Source organism: Zea mays, chromosome 3 (genome assembly GCF_902167145.1).
Source record: "Zea mays cultivar B73 chromosome 3, Zm-B73-REFERENCE-NAM-5.0, whole genome shotgun sequence".
Taxonomy (NCBI): Eukaryota; Viridiplantae; Streptophyta; class Magnoliopsida; order Poales; family Poaceae; genus Zea; species Zea mays.
Window position 1 is genome coordinate 163,091,528 of NC_050098.1, and position 19,866 is coordinate 163,111,393.

General features: G+C 46.9%; 1 protein-coding gene across 5 annotated transcripts; it reads right to left on the reverse strand.

Moving 5' to 3' along the window:
* Positions 1–11,477: 11,477 nt before the first annotated feature.
* Positions 11,478–14,740, reverse strand: LOC100502508 (RING/U-box superfamily protein). Of its 5 annotated transcripts, none has more exons than XM_020550006.3 (5): positions 14,551–14,740; positions 13,669–13,957; positions 13,462–13,540; positions 12,039–12,169; positions 11,478–11,939 (listed from the first exon to the last, which is right to left on the reverse strand). In XM_020550006.3, the coding sequence occupies exons 2-5, from the start codon at positions 13,936–13,938 to the stop codon at positions 11,724–11,726; spliced, it is 696 nt and encodes a 231-aa protein (XP_020405595.1). In that variant the 5' UTR covers positions 13,939–13,957; positions 14,551–14,740; the 3' UTR covers positions 11,478–11,723. The 5 variants fall into 5 exon arrangements, with proteins under 5 accessions (XP_020405595.1, XP_008673394.1, XP_023157698.1 ...); XM_008675172.4 differs by having other exon boundaries at positions 11,478–11,948; positions 14,551–14,733; XM_023301930.2 differs by lacking the exon at positions 13,669–13,957 and having other exon boundaries at positions 11,478–11,948; positions 14,551–14,733.
* Positions 14,741–19,866: the final 5,126 nt, after the last annotated feature.

Below are 19,866 nucleotides of genomic sequence, written 5' to 3' on the forward strand. Positions count from 1 at the left end.
AGTAAAGGTGTATGTTTAGAAATGCGAGGGTAGCGTAGGGGGATCTTACTATACTTCTTGCGCTCTTGGCGCTTAGAAGTGACGGATGCTACGTCGGAGCCGGAGGTGGATGTTGATGAAGTGTCGGTCTCGTAATAGACGACTTTCCTCATCCTCTTGTGCTTGTCCCCACTCCGATGCGGCTTGTGAGAAGAAGATTTCTCCTTCTTCTCTTTGTGGTGAGAAGAAGATTTCTTCTCCTTCCCTTTGTTGGAGGAGCTCTTCTTCTTCTCCTTCCTCTTGGTGCGGGACTCTTCCGATGAAGTGCTCCTGTGGCTTGTAGTGGGCTTTTCGCCGGTCTCCATCTCCTTCTTGGCGTGATCTCCCGACATCACTTCGAGCGGTTAGGCTCTAATGAAGCACCGGGCTCCGATACCAATTGATAGTCGCCTAGAGGGGGGGTGAATAGGGCCAAACTGAAATTTACAAATATAAACACAACTACAAGTCGGGTTAGCGTTAGAAATGTAAACGAGTCCGCGAGAGAGGGCGCAAAACAAATCGCAAGCAAATGAAGAGTGTGACACACGGATTTGTTTTACCGAGGTTCGGTTCTCGCAAACCTACTCCCCGTTGAGGAGGCCACAAAGGCCGGGTCTCTTTCAACCCTTCCCTCTCTCAAACGGTCCCTCGGACCGAGTGAGCTTCTCTTCTCAAATCAAAGCCGGGAATAAAACTTCCCCGCAAGGGCCACCACACAATTGGTGCCTCTTGCCTTGATTACAATTGAGTGTTGATCACAAGAGCAAGTGAGAAAGAAAAGAAGCAATCCAAGCGCAAGAGCTCAAAAGAACACGACAAATCTCTCTCGCTAATCACTAAAGCCTTTTGTGGAATTGGAGAGGATTTGATCTCTTTGGTGTGTCTAGAATTGAATGCCTAGCTCTTGTAAGTGGTTGAGAAGTGGAAAACTTGGATGAATTGAATGTGGGGTGGTTGGGGGTATTTATAGCCCCAACCACCAAAATAGCCGTTTACATAAAGGAGTATTACATAAAGGAGTCATAGACATAAAGGAACATCATCGCACAATGCTCGAATAATAACATAAAAGAGTATTAACTTATTACATCACAGAGTCATAGACATCCACATAGTCATCGTCTTAACAGGTAAATCAAAGTACTAGCGAAATGTAGTAAAGACAAGGCCTCCACAGGCAGCTGACTGGGGGTTGCCGCCAACCCACACCTAGAATTCGTCGTAGTCTTGGAACTCCTGGAAGTCTCCTTCCACGGCTTCGCCTTCTCCTGAGCAGTGGTTACAATGCGGGCAACCTGGTGTTTGGTGGTAAAGCAAGGATGAGTACACATCAACGTACTCAGCAAATGCCCCGTTTGGCTGAAGTGGACTAGCTTTATGTGGGGTTAGGCTCAAGCAGTTGCTTTTAGTTGGTCAGGTATTTATTATTCGTGAAGCCAGGTTTTAGCAATAACCAACCCATGAACCATTTCCTCATCGAGGAACACCATCATCATAGTCGAACCAAACCCATAAACATAATCATTGTATCTCGAACCATCTGTATCTCTAATCAAAGAGGATCCCAAGGCTGCTCTTAACCGTGAGCACGGCTGATATATCAGTTTCACTACCCTCTGCAGAGGTTGCACACTTTACCCATGAGTCATGATTCCCTTTCTACCCGGGGAGAGCTAATCCCCATTGACCACTACCTAGGTGGTCCGGCAGGGCATCACTACGTAGCTTTTACAAAGATTCCCTAGAGATCATAGCTGCCCGTTAGGTTTCTCCAGTTTGATAAACACAGTACCCCTCCCCGCAGGAGAGTGACTAACAAAAAGCAAAACGAAAGAACCTCGGCACTCAGCCTCGGCAGAGCAAGCACTGTGCCTGGACCCCATTGACGGCACGACGGCGAAGCAACTACACATCTAGTTCCTCTAATTAATTAGCTAAGGGCACCCCATTTCACCCTCATGGTTGCACTGTTATCCCGAGTGGTCTCTCAACGAACAGGTCCTTACGGAGAGGTACTCAGGAAACAGCCTGAGCCCCCTAGAGTATCACGAGATCATCAATATCATCAGGATAACAGTATCGTTTCATAAATAGTCACATCATGTTCATTGATTAGGTTAAGGCAATAGCAAAATGCTAACCATAATAATAACCCAAAAGGTCACCAAGGATAAGGTAAAGTATAAAGCTAGTCAAACCTTAGGTTTCAATTAAGTAATGCGGGAAAGTGAATTATAAGTGAATAGGACATAATGGGTCAGAGGACACTTGCCTTCACCAAACTGCTGATCAGGAACTTCTTCTGCAACTTCCTCGGGAAACACAGACTGCTCGTTGTCTACGTAAAGTAATCATTCACACTATGCACTTGGGAAGATAACAAACAAAAAGCAACATACCAAACATATGCAGCAGAGAGATCACAAGTTCATAGTAGAAAAGGGATAGGCACTCTGGTGTTCCCTAGGTCTAGGGTAGAGGACTATACAAAGTGATTCATTATCCACTAATCAAGTTCAAGTCAGTGGTGGGGTTAAATCCTTGCATGGTTTTAAGTTCCTAAACTTAGGTGTTTAAGTCCATAAACTTAGGTGCTCCAACTTTTACTAAAGTCTACCAACTTCTAATTATCTTAAATAGGGTTCCAATAACCTTAATCCTATCCTAATGATTAACTATTAATTGGTACATGGAAACAGCAGGGAAACATTGTTTAAATAGATAGACAAAAATACCATGAGCATTTTGCAATTTGAAGCACCTAATTTGGAGTTCATATGACAAAGTTATGAATTTTACAAGTTTAGGGGTTAAAAATATACCCTAAATACCTATTTTGAATTAAATAAAAGGTCCGAGGACCTAACTGTAAGAAACCAGGGACGGCGGGTTTGAATTCCAGAAAACCGGGGGTCTCTTTAAGAAAAAGCGAGGGCGAAGGGGTATCGGGCACCTACGGCCGTCGGATCTCAGGCGGACGACCAGGATTAGATCCGCGGGCGGACGCGCGAGCGCGCGGCAGGCTGACAGGCGGGGCCAGCGGGCAGCGCGAGCGCGGGCAGGCTGACAGGCGGGGCCAGCGGGCAGCGCGAGCGCGGGCAGGCTGACAGGCGGGGCCAGCGGGCAGCACGAGCGCGGGCAGGCTGACAGGCGGGGCCAGCGGGCAGAGCGGGCGCGGGGCGGGCTGACAGGCGGGGCCAGCGGGCAGAGCGGGCGCGGGGTGGGCTGACAGGCGGGGCCCAAACGGCAGGGAGGCGGGGTGTGGGGGGAGCGGCCCTGGGCCGTTGGATCTCCGGTAGGCAGCCAGGATTGGGCTCGGCCTAATTAAAACGGGGCCGCCCGATCTGGGACGGACGGCGGGGATCGGGTGGCCGGCCTTGGCCTCTCCTACGGCTAGCTGGGGCGGCGGCGCTCGTCCCCGCGGCGGAGGACTCGCCGGAGACGAGGGGCGCGGGCGCTTGGCGGGTCTCTGGGGCGACCCGAGCGGCCGGGGAGGTTGGGGAAGGCGCGGGGAGTCTTCTGGTGGGGGCTGAGTCGGGGCAGGGGCACCGGAGGGGGGCGGTCTATGGCAAAGCGGCTCGGCGGCGGCGTTGAACAACTCCGGCGAGGAATCAAACGTGGCAGAAGGCAATACACGGGTTTGGAGGGGGCGGGGAAGGTTCCTTACCTCAAAGCGGGTTCCGGGGACTCCTCGGTGGCGGCGATGGCGCAACGGCGGCCCGGGGCGACGGTGGCGGACCTCCGCGGCTGCACGGAGGACGGCGGGTGAGCGCGGGCAGAGAGAAATAGGGAGGGGGAGGGGAAATTGGGGCGCGTCCCGGGTTGCGGACGTCGGGGCGAAGCTCACCGTGGCAGAGGGCACGGCGGAGCTCCAACGGCGACGGGGAAACGAGCTCGGGACGACGGGGGTTTATGGCGGCGGCGCTCTGGCGTGAGCGTAGCGAGGGGGAGGTGAGAGAGAGGGGTCTGCTGGTGCGCAAATGAGGGAGGGGGAGAGGGCGAGTGGGGTTCTGGCTCAAGTGGCCGGGGGGCGGGGCAGTTGCGAGCTCCACGCGCGACGTGGGCGCGGAGTCCGCGGCAGCGCGCAGCTCGGGCGGCGGTTACGCGGAGAAGACGGGGCTGACAGCCCGGGCCCGCGAGCAGAGAGAGAGGGGAAAGCGGGGGCGGGCGCGCGGAAGGCGGCCGCGCTGACGGGCGGGCCCGCCAGGGCAGAGAGAGGGGGGGGGGGGAAGAGCGCGCGCGCGCGGGATGGGCCTAGCTGGGCCGAAAGGCTGAGGGGGGCGGGGGAGTGGGCTTCTTTCCTTTTTTCTTTTATTCTGGAATTGTTTTCCCTTTTTCTTTTATTTATTCTATTTGATTCAAATCCAAATAAGCCACAAACTCAAATTGGACTTTCCAAGAATTATGCACCAAACAAAAGTGAAATCTAGGGTTCAACATGATGCAACAATTCATACTCTCTTGGAGTTTGAGTTAATAGACTATTATTACAATTAAAATAAGCACTTTTCTCCTATAGAAATGAGAAGGAAAAGATTGGGGAAGGATGAGAAAAGGGAAGTAACACCTGAATTTGTGAATATGAGCAAAGAAATTTTATACCCCCAAATTCAGGGTGTTACAGGCTGTCTGTTTGATGGCGCACCGGACAGTCCGGTGCACACCGGACATGTCCGGTGCGACAGCCACGTCACCAAAAGCCGTTGGGTTCGACCATTGGAGTTCTGTCTTCTGGGCCCGCCTGGATGTCCGGTGGCGCACCGGACATGTACTGTAGACTGTCCGGTGCGCCAGCATGGGCGTGTCTGACCTCTGCGCGCGCTGGCGCGCATTAATTGCGCCTGCAGGTAGCCGTTGGCGCCGTAGTAGCCGTTGCCCCGCTGTTACACCGGACAGTCCGGTGTACACCGGACAGTCCGGTGAATTATAGCGGAGTGCCCGAAGTGAATTCCCGAGGCTGGCGAGTTCCGGAGGCTGCTCTTCCGTGGAGCACCGGACATGTCCGGTGTACATCGGACAGTCTGGTGAATTATAGCGGAGTTGCCTCTAGAATTTCCTGAAGGTGAGTAGTTCGGAGTTGGAGACCTCTGGTGCACCGGACATGTCCGGTGGCACACCGGACAGTCCGGTGCGCCAGACCAGAGGTACCTTCGGTTGTCCCTTTGCTCTTTGGTTGAGCCCAATACTTGGTCTTTTTATTGGCTAAGTGTGAACCTTTGGCACCTGTATAACTTATGCACTAGAGCAAGCTAGTTAGTCCAAATATTTGTGTTGGGCAATTCAACCACCAAAATTAATTAGGGACTAGGTGTAAGCCTAATTCCCTTTCAGCCGCCAAACGAGCGGATGAAGTCGCCCCCGCCCCTGTCGCGGTGCTAAAAAAAATCGTGTTGCCTCCCAACAAGTGACAAAACCACCATCCAAACAAAAACTGGGTTGGTTCCATCCAAGTTTATCCCTTCAACCAAACAAAAACAATAGTGGCTCTTAAAGATGACCCTGCCCCTAAATTGGTTTGGAGTCAAAATAGGATGGGATATGGTCATCCCTAATTTAGGGGCAGGGTCATCTTTAAGAGTCACTATTGTTTTTGTTGGGTTGAAGGGATAAACTTGGATGGAACCAACCCAGTTTTTGTTTGGATGGTGATTTTGTCACTTGTTGGGAGGCAACACGATTTTTTCAGCACCGCGACAGACGGGAGCGACTTCATCCGCTCGTTTTTTGGGGACGGCGCCGCCACCAAAAAATGGTCTGGAGTTCAACTCGCCCCTGCCCTCGTCTAAATATGACTGAAGCTGTGGCCGCCTCATTCCGTCTCTTTTTGTCCATTCAACCAAACCCACCCTAAAGAGCTCACCAGGATATGCATGCAGAGTGGAAAAATACCCAAAAAAAAAAAAGAAAAGAATTTTCCCGTCGCCGTCGAAGACTAGAAAGCTATCTCACCTCTAGCTATCGACTTTTTTTTTCCCTGTGTGTTGGAATTTTGTTTCGTACGACTGCAGTTTTCTGTTATGTCCTCGTCAATCGCCGCTCCTATAGAAAATTATATACGAGGCACATCAGCGAAATGAAATAACGGAGCAGAGGCGAAGTATCACGACGGCGAAGACATCCTGCTTTTACGTTTTGGAGCTTGAGATTCTGTTCCTTTTTTTTTTGAAGGCAGTCACTTTGGTTCATTGAAAAAACAAAGAGGTCCAAACCGTAATGACCTCATCCGTCAACGTAGGTGTGTTGTGAGTTTGTGTGAGTGAGACCGGACGCAAAATGTTCATTGCATTCCAACACGACGTGCTAGCGCGGGCACATAGACATAGCCACCCACATACCGTGCGCTTTGACCTGACACGCTCACACGCAGCCAAAGGAGACATGCTTACCTGCGCACCGGGAGTCTGACTCCGTGGCATGCCATAATTCTACGGGCGTCTAGAGCAAGTTTAATAAGCCAACTTGTAAGGATCCTATACGGCCTGCTATTTAGACGATCCATATAGTTATTAGTTCTTCGGTATTAATATAGGTTGTCTTTCTCATAAAGTTTCGTGTTTTTTTGTCCAAATCTGATATTCAAAAGCATCTTTAAAAGCTCCTCAAAAGCCTCCCCTAAATTAAGTATTTTAGGACAAACATAAAATCTTATATTTAATAGTTTCCCTAAACTGGCCTCTTCATACCCCTTAAGGACTGACAAGGGAATGGTAGGGAAACCACTTAGTATTTAATTTTAAATAGCAAGAGATTTTCTTCCAATAGATCCCCTTTAATTCTCCTGTCACCAAAGCAATCATAAAGGTCTCTCATTTGTAGCTAGAAAAAGGGAATTTTCTAAGCTCTCCAGAATCGCGAGTTGGCGCGAAATTGAGTTGATTTTGCTTTTTCCCGCACGAAGCTTACTCCGTTGTCGTAATTGTCGGGGACCATAATTAGGGGTACCCCCAAGGCTCCTAAACTCGGCTGGTAATCACCATCAGCACAAGCTGCAAAAGCCTGAGGGCGCAATTCAGGTCAAAGCTCCGTCCACTCAAGGAACACGATCTCGCCTCGCCCGAGCCCAGCCTCGGGCAGGAATAGTAGACCCAGGTGGATTCACGCCTCGCCCGAGGGCCTCCTCAAGCAACGGGCACACCTTCGACTCGTCCGAGGCCTAGCTCGGGCAGGCTTCGCAGTGAAGCAACCTTGGCCAGATCGCCTCGCCAACCGACCATATCGCAGGAGCATTCAATGCAAGGATCGCCTGACACCTTATCCTGACGCGTGTTCCTCAGTCGGCAGGGCCGAAGTGACCGCAGTCACTTCGCCCCTCCACTGACTGACCTGACAGAAAAACAGCGTCGTCTGCCCTGCTCCGACTGCTGTGCCACCCGCCAGGGTGAGGCTGACAGTAGCTGAGCCCAGCCTCAGGCGCCATAGGAAGCTCCGCCTCGCCCGACCCCGGGGCTTGGCCCCCGCCTCGACCTCGGAAGACGGTCTTCGCCTCACCCGATCCCAGGGCTCGGACTCAACCTCGACCTCGGAAGACGGTCTCCGCCTCGCCCGACCCTAGGGCTCGGACTCAACCTCAACCTCGGAAGACGGTCTCCGCCTCGCCCGACCCCAGGGCTCAGACTCAACCTCGACCTCGGAAGAGTCACCGCCTCGCCCGACCTTGGGCTCGGACCGACCACGCTACAGGGGGTACATCATTACCCTACCCCTAGCTAGCTCAGGCTACAGGGAACAAGACCGGCGTCCCATCTGGCTCGCCCCGGTAAACTGGTAATGATGGCACCCCGCGTGCTCCCATGACGACAGCGGTTCTCAGCCCCCTACGGAAGCAAGGAGACGTCAGCAAGGTCCCGACAGCCCCGACAGCTATGCTTCTACAGGGCTCAAGCGCTCCTCCGACGACCACGACATCACATGCACAGGGCACTAACACCTCTCCGACAGCCACGTCGGCATGTACATAGGGCTCTGGCTCCTCTCTGCCGGACACGTTAGCATATTGCTACACCCCTATTGTACACCTGGTCCCTCTCCTTACATCTATAAAAGGAAGGTTCAGGGCCCTCGTACGAGAAGGTGGCCGCGCGGGAGGACGGGCTGACGGTCAGGCTCTCTCCCTCTCTCGCGAACGCTTGTAACCCCCTACTGCAAGCGCATCCGCCCTGGGCGCAGGATAACACGAGCCGCAGTTCCCTTTTTTTCCCCCTTGTGTTCCATCTCGCGTCGACCATCTGGGCTGGGACACGCAGCGACAATTTACTCGTCGGTCCAGGGACCCCCGGGGTCGAAACGCCGACAGTAATCCACCCATTCCTCAGTCAAGTCGTCGTCGTCTCCTTCCCCAAATCCCCATCTTCGCCTCGTCCCTATCTCGTCTCGTAGCTTCTAGACACCGTCCCCCAGCAACGTCGCCTCGACGCCATACCCTACGTCTCCTCGACCCTCCCTGGCTTCTCCCCACACCCAATCGTCGTTGTGCTCGCCGCCATCCGATGCCTCCTTCTCCCCGCACGCAATCGCTGGCGCGCTCGTTACCATCCTTTGGTAGCCATGTATAGGAATGAAGCGTCTTGGTGGTGGCACGCGCCAGGTCACTGAGAGGGAGACGACAGTACCATCATGATGAAAACAAATTAATATGGGCTTAAGGCTCATCTGACCTAGTTTAATATATTCGTACCCATCTTTAGAGGAATTATTGGAGAGAAGGTTAAAATCCACTCCTAATAAATATTATAGGATACTGCTAAAAACATATTTTTGGGAGTCATTTTTGGGAGCTCTTCCTTGGAGATGTTCTGTGTCGGTCTTTATATGTGCATATTATTGTACAATCGTATACATGTATATTTGTTAATATTAATATTAGATTATATCATCTTAATTTATTTTCCTGGCTCTTTGTCCATATTTTTTATTCTGGTATTTCCGTCTATCCAGACTTCGCTTTCCATTCCTTTTTTTCGAATCCTATTCCGTTTTATTAAAAAATAAAAATGAGAAAGGGATTTTCCCGCACGTCTTCGTCCCTATGGAAGAACAAGTCCCGTCATGCTAGTTTTTTTGTTGAAGCATAAAACGGTCCCGTCGTCCTACATGCATCGCTAATCCTGCAATTAATAACATAGCGAGGACGTAATGGTCGATGTTCGTCAGCGTAATTTAGGATTCATATGAAAAAAAACACTAACACCTTTCGGGGGGAAAAGTCGCCCCTAACTTTTTGAATGCAAAAGTAGCATCCCGTTTTTTTTAAATCTTAGAGAAAATGGCGCACTCGTTGCCATTGGCGCGCTACTTGTTTGATGCGCAAGGATTGGACAGGTCTTGCAGTCTTGCAGATTCTGAAGGAAGCCAGGCAGGCGTTACCCGGCGCTGACGCAAATGGGCGGAGGAGAAAGAAAGGCGACGGAGACGGATGGGTGGGTTCGTGCTCGCTCGGTGGCCGCGTGGGTGGCGTCAACGTCGGCATCATTTGGGCCACCGCTTCCCTTATCCCGCCGCGAGTGCCCCTGGCTTTGCGCTGAGCTGACGGCTACCCGCCGATGAAGACGTCCCCGGCATTGTACCGCTCTTGGCCTCTTTGCTCAAGCACACTTAGAGATGACAATGGGCTCTGATCCCCGATACTCCATGGGAAATTCCTTCATTAGGAAATAGAGATAGGAAAGATTTTTTCTCCGCGGAGACGTAAACGGGAAAAAATCCTCTCCGGTGGGTAAACGGGGACAGAGATGTGGATCTATCCCCGTTCCCCACGGAGACCCGTTAAACTTATATACGGTGATGATTTTATATGATATATAATGATAAAAATAAATAATTATATTCGCCGTCCCCACGGGGACCCGTTAAACTTATATACGGTGATGATTTCATGTGATATATAATGATAAAAATAAATAATTATATTGTTAAGAAATAACTCATTGTACAAATATGTTATTTTGATGTACTCATAATGAGTTTAACATCTAACATCTGACAATTTATATAAGTGACGATGTTTTATATTAATAACAAAGAAAGTATGTTATAATTATAATTTAAACGGGGACAGGAATCTCCGATAAGAATTTATTTCCGTAGGGTTTGTTTGGGACAAAGGGTAATGGAGGGGATTGAGGGGGCTATAATCTCTCACTATTCAAAATTAAGTAGTAGGGGATTCTAGTCCCCTCAATCCACTTCATTACCTTTGATCCCAAACAAGCCCATAAAGAGTTTGTGGGGATCCCGCAAGAAATTTTTTTTTCACGGGGACGGGAACCAAAACCCCCGACGAGGATTTTACCGTTGCCATTCGTAAGCACGACGCGATCGTTTTGCTCCAATAGGCGGCTGGCAGTCTGGCACGGTGTTGGACTTGCTCCGATGATTTAATAGTCGTGGTGCTAGCAAGTAGGCCTTCTTTATTATACTCCAAACAAGACCTGACAATGAGTAATACCGTCTCTGATAAAACTGATGGCTAATTTCGACTTGTAATCTTAGGCCCTGTTGTTTCATATTACAATCTCTCTAGATTATATAATTCAACACAAATAATTCAACAAATAAACAGACACCTAGATTATGGATTCATATTATATAATCTAAAGCCCAGATTAAAATAATCTCATAATCTCTTCAAAAGTAGCTTATTTGAGATTATTGTGGCAAAAGACCCACCACCCATGGTTACGTAAATAGAAATTACAATATATGTCATTCTTCTTTCTCCACCTCAAATAAACAAATAAAGGTACTGCTGTCTTTATGAATAATCTACATTTGTATAATTTAGACTACCAAACAACTACATGTAAATTATAATATGTCTATATTATATAATTTAGATTATAATCCAGATTATATAATCTATAAGCTGAAATAAATAGGCCCTTAGCAGGAAGGTAATGAGCTGGATAGCATCTGCTCTCTATAAGGAAACATGAAAGCCCTCTCTCAGTCTCAACCCATGGGAATTGGTCTGGGCTTCACAACCATGTCACCAGGCCACTGCAAAACTCCATGATCAAACGCAGCGCTGGAACTTCAGACAAGTTGGGACGCGCCTATTGACTGCCCATTAGTCCATTACAGAGACCGCAAAAAAAAATGTATAAAGAAGTTGCATTGCGTCACAATTCACGTCCCAGGGTTAACCGGTTAAGATTCTACACGGGAAATTTGCTATTTTATCACTGTCTCGGATTTCTCTATTTTACCATCAGACCCACAATTATAGACACAAATAGTCCCATAAATCATAGATAGAGGATCACATAATAGCAGAGAGTCCATGTTAAAAAGGCTAAAATAGCAATTTTTTCCCGTAACACTAAGACGTGCTATTTGGTTCGGCAACAGGTAGTGGTAATGAGAATGGAACTTATTGCACCTGCTATCCTTTGCTGTGAACGGTTACCAGTCTATGTTTGGTTGCAACGTGGGATCCAAAAAGACGGATCGGAGTTGGCTAACAGTCAAAAAGCAGCGGCAATAATTTTGTATTGGCTGGTATTGCATCCCACTGCAATCGTTTACAGTATAGTCTAACCAAACATAAAGCAATGGTAATAGATTACCCTGTTAACTGATTATGACACTAAATGAACGAACCAAACAGGACCTCTATGCTCCCCCCCCCCCCCCCCCCCAGTTGCCTCCAACATACAGCCCCCGGCACGGCAGAACTTGTAGCAAAATGACTCTGCACTGGGCTACTAAGGCGATGGGAGGTACACCCGGTGTTGCTGTCTTGGAGTGAGCTTCCTCCGGCAGGTAGGGCACTTCTTCTGGGCCTTAATGGCAGCCTTGATGCACGGCTGGCAGAAAATGTGACCGCATACGGTCGACGCCGCTTCGGTTATCTCGTTCATACAGATCGGGCAGCTGAGCTTCGGTTCCTTCGGAACCTCCTTCACAGGTTCAGGAGGCACCTGGATCCACTTTGGCGTGAAAAAACCATTTGAGCGGGGCATTGCAGAGGTTGATGTTTACTGACCATATATTGACCAAGGACGTAGAATAGTTCTTACCTTGAAGGTGTTTACTTTTGGTGTGTCCACCATGCTTATTCCAGGGAAGGTGTTGGTTGCACTTGTAGGCTCATGCGAGCGTTCTATGCCCAGAGATAGCAGTAAGTTCACATGCTCGTCAAGAGCATCGCCTACAATGAATGCACCATTTGTCAGGGTTTTAGATATGACCAGAAGACAAGTACATTAGTCTCTAGGATCTCATTCCTACATGCTAGGTGTACTTGAGCAAAGGGATCAAGAACAAAATCTATAAGGTGATATTTAACATTTATTTAAGAGGAAATGCATCACTAAGGGTGTGATTGGTTATAGTCCCAACATGGCCATGATGGAGGGAGCAGCACCAGGCTGGCATGAGCCTGGTTGAGTTGACATAGAACCTTCTTGTTTGGATGCGGTTTCTCTATAGGGCCAGGCTGCTTTTCGCCAATGTTTGGTTGGCTGCGTCACGAAGAAGATAAAAATAAAAATATATTTTATATAACAAATGAGATCTAGTTTTGTTCGTAGCCTGGCTGGGGAGCGAAGCTCACACCCCACGTAGCATCTCAGCCTAGCTGAGGGGGGAAGTTCAACCTAGCCCGACACCTCCTCCAGTTATCCAAACACGGAGTCCTCTGCATCCACGGGACCTGGCCCGGACCAGATGCAGGCATCCAATCACGCTCTAAGGTTACTATTATATTACCTAAACACTTATCTTGTGTGCAAACAATCAGCTAAACAACAATTACAATTTATAAGGCAGCCTAAGCGAACTGAAACCATGAAAAAACTGTAGCATATTCAACACTGCTAACACAACATAGGAAATGTTGTGTACAGATGCCCACCCTATTCACCTTCCAGTGGAACAACTCTCAAGTCAGTACGCCAAGTCGACAAACAGTATTGAACAACATCTATGATTGCAGTGACATATATTGCCGACTTTCTAATCAAACCATGTAGACGATTATCAACGAGATCATGTTGTTAAATGGGCAGCTAACAAGTAGCAACAGAAAAAAAAATAGAGGTACATTGTGAAGCACTAACACACATATCGTATAGCTTTTTTATGCTAGCAAGGTAAACTGTAACAAACAGAACCTACATTATGATGGTACCTCATTGAGTGCAGGGTAAACATCACAACTGATAGAGAATGAACAGGACAGCAGTCCAACAGAGCAAAACAATAAATTACTATGTGTGGAATGAAATGAGAACTATGAATCTTCATACAAAACAACTTGATTGATCCACTAAAATGAATGAACAGAAGAGGGGGGGGGCAGTCCAACAGAGCAAAACAATAAATTACCATGTGTGGAATGAAATGAGAACTATGGATCTTCATACAAAACAACTTTATTGCTGCACTAAAATGAATAACTGAACATGGTTTATAAAATTCACACTGGATATAACATCAAACCTGCTGTTTCTAGGTTTGTTTCGGAATCATCATCTATTATGATAGTAATACTTTCTGTCGTGGTCAACTGCTGTCTTGCCTGAAACATGAAGGAAACCAACCAGATAAACATTTTCTTCATATTAAATGATCATATAAGAATCAAAAGCAGAACAAAATAATATGCATATCCACAGATAGACACCAGAACAATGCACAAGTACGTACTCGAGGCAGTGGTCTTGAAGAATAGATAACGGCATCATCATCGATGGCTTCCACATCGATGGGGCAACTACGCATACCAATGCGAGGCTCACCAGTAGCCGGTGGTGTACTACTCGAAGCCTGGATGTGTTGTACAGGCATGCTGCTTGAACCCTCTCTATGAGAGACAGGGATACTGCTGAAACGTGAAGCCCCCTCACCAGCCCCTTCAGCAGGGGGATAGTTGAGGTCCAAAAGCCGTGAATGCGAACCAGCACCATGGGAGTTCATGGTGTTGCAATAAAAGATACTGGCTCGAGCAAAATCGATTGAAAAAAAATATATGTTCACAAAAACTTCAGCAATGATTACAAGCATAATTCCGACGGCTTCAAAACAGAATGAGGAAATAAACAATATTGTTCTCGAGACCCCATGGTAAAACTAAAACATGTCTTACATGATTTAAAAACATATAACAACATTCTTGAACAATGAAAACATGTTCACCCATCTTTTCTACAGGAATTGGTGTACACAGCACTCGTGGATACACAACCGAGATAAACTACAACTGAGGAGATGCAATAACTCTAAAAAGAAACATCTGCGTAACCTGCACACAAGGCCGACCCCAATCAACGAAAGAAGAATTACGCCCAAATGGCTTCTCAAAGACTCAAGCTCCGCTTCAACCAAAAAGGACTAAAACATCACACCTTTCTACCGCTTTCCCCAATTCCCCAACCACTAAACATATGGGTCGACAGAGATCCCCGGAATTCCATCCAAAAACCTTGTATCCCGCCCAGATATCGTCTAAAACCCCCCGAATCGGAGATGATTCCAGAAGGGTTAGACCCAGTCGCACCGCATGAAGGGAAAACCAAGAGGAGGGAACACCTGCTGTCCTGGTGGTGCTCGCCGCCGGCAAAGTGTGTGCGTGTGGGTGGGTGGGGGTGGAGCTCGGCCGCGGGGGGAGAGGATGCGGCCGCCGCCCTCTACGGATGGATCGGGACTCGGGAGCATGAAGGGAAGAAAGAAAATAGAAAGAGTATAGGCCGACCGATGGGCCTACGTGTCAGTGTGTCACATGTTTCTGTTAACAGATAAATAGAAAAAATATGACCGTCCCATACTACTATTAAAAAATAAAAACAAATTAAATAAACATATCAAACTGTGCACTAAAGACATACTAGTCGGGCTTGCCCGTGTGTTACAACCGCTTACAACAATATCCATATAAATTATCCACCAAATTTTTTTTAAAAATTTTTATTGATTATCTCCGCTCTCCGTATAATATTTTTTTGATTTGGCTAACTGATGTTATTGTTTACTCCATCCAATATGTCTTGGTACAATACGGTCAATAAAGTGAGCGATTAGAAGAGAGTTCACAACGACTAACTGAACGAACATATATTATAAAATGACATAATTCCACCATACAGAGACTAAATAAGAGAAAGTTTGTGAGCTCAAGTTTCTAAAATAAGTCACATTAACTCAAATTTATAAAAAAGATAGATCAAAATATGGAGTGATTGCTAAAGTCAGATATCAATAAAAACTGGATGCGCTCCATATAAATTATGCTACTTTGTAGCCATTACTAACGTTTAAAACCAACAAATAACATTTCATTTTATATTAGTGTGACAAATTATTATTGCTCCATCCAATTCAGCAACCTCAAATATCATGGAGTCCATTACACCAATATTATTTTTATTTTACAAAAAACATATATACATATATACAATTTATATTCAATATTAAAAATAATTTATATTCAATATTAAAAACTTTTGAGCATGATGTTCTACTGGTTAGACAACTTCACCCAGCCCTTCTTCCATCAGGGCATGAGTTCGAACCCCACCTTTTTAACATTTTATGCCTATTTAATCAAATAGGACGACGGGCTGGCCCGACACAGTCAACAAGCCGGTATGACGTGTCTGGGCCAGAGTTGTGGCCCGCGGGCGTCTGGCTCGTGCCGGGCCGCCGTTTGACCATCTATAGGCGTGCAGCGGGTTAATTTGAAATAGCTGTGAGGGGTTATTTGTAAAAAGATGACGCAGAACGACCTTACTGTATACAAACACCGAAGAAAATGTGCTCAACCACCTTTACCATTTTTTCTAAATTGATTTTGGTGTTTGATGACAATTATAAACTAATGTACTAACTAGTTTGCGTAGTTGATTATTTCACACGTGCATAAGTCTATCTATCTCAATTCTAAGTCGATTGTCCGGAATAACGTAGATTATTCTGGACAGACGAGTTTTTTTGGAAAATTCATCTGTGCGCGGACCGTCCACGATACCTAATGCACCTCGGACAGAAACTATGTTGAAATCAAATCTTCTTCTACATATTGTCTGAAGGAGTAAAGAGTACAGTCCGAGACCAAGCGCGGGCCGTTTGGCCTCTAGGCGTGGACCGTTCGCACGTTGAAAACCAGAAAACCCCCATGGTACCAGGTTCAGTAAAATCCAATTTTAGCATCTCGTGGACCGTCCGGGGTGTACGGCTGGACCGTCCGTGACTGCTTTATTTGATATATGACGATGCCTTTAATGCACTTATAGTCGTTATTGTTGACCGTTGCGATTTCAGCCGTTGATGTGCAGGGGCGGCCCGTTAAGGCCAGAAATGCGAACCGTCCGCGGTTGGTAGAAAGTGGGCAACGACTAGGAAGTAGTTGGTGTCTATAAATACAACCCAACCACTTCCATTCATCACATCCAAGCATTCCAACTCCCAATTAATTGCAAAGAGCTAGAGTTCACTCCAAAGCCTCACACAAGCATCTAAAATCCTCCAAGTGCAACAATTGTGATTGTGTTCATTAGTGATTAAGTGCCTTGTGAGAGATTCTAGAGAGTGTGAGCTATTGCTTCATTTGTCGCTCTTTGTTGCTTGGTTTCTTGATCGTGCTTTTTTCCTCTCCTTCTAAACTCTCAATGACTTATAAAGCTAGTAAGAGACACCTAATTTGTAGAGCCCAAAATTTGTGTAAAAAAATATAATAAATAAAGAAAGTAAAAGAATCTAAACGAATAGTGGAAAGATCTTCAAATGATATTCTCCTAAAATGAATTATTCTTTATGGTGAGAAGCAAGATAAATAATAATAATAATGAAGATAGGATCTATGTCCATAATAGAATTATGTTTGAAATTCAAAGTTGAATCAAGTTGAAATTGAAATAGAAATTTGAAAAGGTGAAAGAAAGTAAAATACAAAAACAAAAAAGAAAAAAGAAGAAACCCGCGCGTGGGCCAATTCTCCTCGATTCGGCCCACTATCCCAAGCTTCCGCCGGCCCAAACTGATGCCGCGCGCCTACAACCTCAGCCCAGCACGCCCTGTCCCACTGACCGGTGGGTCGTCCGTGTAGTTCATTGATGCTCACACCGGTGTCACCTACACATGGGACCCAATCGTCAGGGCTTCTCCTACCTCAAACAGAACGCGTAACAAACCTCCGCGAAATCAAGCTGGCCGTGAACCTCGGAAAATCCGATCGAATCCATCGCTATCCGCGCGCCGGACTAACTCCGTGTGTGCGCCACTAGGCTATAAAGCTGAATCCCGCCCCCCCTTCCTCTACTCTCATCTCAACTTCTTAAACCATTGTTGCGGGTCAATTGGGAGCAGATTGCCGCCTCCCTCAACAAACTCCACGATTACCTGCGCAAATTCGCCATGACTTAGATCTGGACTCCAACCGCCCGGACGTCTCTCTGGGAGGTATGTAAGCGAACCATGGATGTCACGTCCATCTCGTGCTTTCCACAAAGAATCGCGTTGGGGGGAAATCAGTGTGGAAGAAGAGCCACCGCCGCCGTCGATCCTGCCCATGGGCGATCCTTCGGCCTCGACGGGTGGTACTGGGGCATCGAAGGATCCCACCGCGCACATATGTGGCCTCGTCGTGCGTGAACCCCGGGCGGGAGACCAGCAATTTCACGTCGATGCTCACCCTGTCCACCAATCCGCAGCATGTCGTGGGCGGGCATACTCACTTGTGTACTCTCGGTAATGTGCTATTGATCGCATTTGTTACCTTCCGATCTTCGCTTGGCAGCTTTGGGGGGATCGATTAGGCCACTGGTTCGTCGTTGTTTGGTGCGCCGGCGAGGTGTCGCCGTGGAGATTCCTGTTCACCGTGATGGTTGATCGGTGAGCAAGGGGATGGGCCTGGTGCCATTGGATTGTTGGCGTGCGGCTGCGATTGGATGGAGGATAAGGCTTCGGCCGGGAATATCTGAACCGTCTAATCTAATCGAGCGGTTGGTGTGTGATGTGGCGTCATGAAAATCCTGACCGTGGGTCTCGGGATCTACGGTCTATAGCGCATGCCGTTTTGATGAAGCTCTAATCTAATCCAAACCACATATATCATATCCTACGGCTGATACTGGGTGATACCCCTTCGGCCCACCCCTTTTGCTAATAACCCCCTGCATTTACCAGAAACTAGCCTGCCATCCACACTCGGCGTAAAGTAATTACTAAAAGATCCTGGAATTAACAAAAACGACCCTGAGCTCTCTCGTATTTGCATCAGCAGTCCACAAATCCCAGAAATTCATAAAATAAGTGTTAAAAATACATAGAAACTTGTTTATTACATAACTCATTCATTTTAACTCCGTTTTAGTCCATTCAAATTGCGTTGGTTTCATGAAAATATTTTCTAAGCAGTACTAACATTATTTGTAGCATATCAAGTACGTTTATATTTATTTAACCTATGGCTAAGTACACTAACTCTTTAATCCAAGGACGACACATCTATAATTATAATCTTACTATAATATGATTTCTAAATAAATTATAATCTAGATTAAAGTTTACTTAATCATTTGGAGTATATTTTCTCATACAATGTATATTAACCAATTTATAATGTAGTTTAAATGTTCAAATCACATTTATCTTCCATAAATCATATCTCCTTAACCATAACTCCAATTTTAGTGATTCTTGAACCCACGATCTCGTAGCAGCGCGTAGATTATTACTACACAGTTTATTCTTATGTTTGGTGTAATGTTAATTTTTGCCTATACCATGTTTGTCTGTATTGCTACGTTTAGCAGTGAGGACACGTGTCATCTGAAGAGCAAGTTGGTACCTGGAATCTCAAGTCCCAGGCAAGTTGTGCCCTTGATCACTTCTTTTTACCCACTCATGTTCTAATTAATCATAATGATCTGCATAGGTTAATCTTGATGGGACCCAATAGGATACCCTAGTTTGTCTATCTTTATACCTTGTTTACCACTGAACTTTCCGGGTAGTACTTGCTAGTGCTATATGTGGTTTTGGGTATGGAGATACATTATTCATGATTACACTTTTATTATCAGTTGTTATTTACTGTTCATGATAAGATCATTATGTTAATTGGAACATGGAGAACCACCCGGGAAAACCGTGCTACCACAAGGGTTTAATGGGACGCCCTTGGCTGATTAATTAGGAAAGCTAGTGGAGGACTACCTTACCCGAAAGGGGCAAGGGCAGTAGGGGAGTGGTCAGTGTAGGGAGGCCCTCGGGAGGATTTTGCTGCGATGGCGGTCCTGCAAGGGATTCCTGCATTGGAGCTTCCTATAAACTGTAGCGGGTTTTCTGAAGCTAGTGGAACTTTGTAAAGGCCTCGTAGTGTTACCCTGCCTCGCCTCCTCGGTAGAGGTGTATGGGAAGTCGCGATCCCTTGGCAGATGGGTAACATGACTTGTGGGTAAAGATGTGCAACCTCTGCAGAGTGTAAAACTGGTATACTAGCCGTGCTCACGGTCATGAGCAGCTCGGACACTCACATGATTAATCTATGGAACTTAAATTCAATTTGTCATATGCATTGCATCGCAGGTGATGTTGTTACTTCTGTTCTACTATTTAATTGGGTTGGTATTTACTTATACTTAGTAATTGCTAATAAAATTTTGACCAACTTTAAAAGCAATGCTCAGCTCTAACCATCCTCTTTGGTAAGCCTTACACTTCACATGAGCTCCCACCTTTGGCGAGTTCATACACATTATTCCCCACAACTTGTTGAGCGATGAACGTATGTGAGCTCACTCTTGCTGTCTCACACCCCCACAGGTCAAGAACAGGTACCGCAGGATGAGGCGCTTGGAGTATGCTGCGATGTGTTCGTGAGAGGTCTAGGCCGTCGTCTCCCAGTCA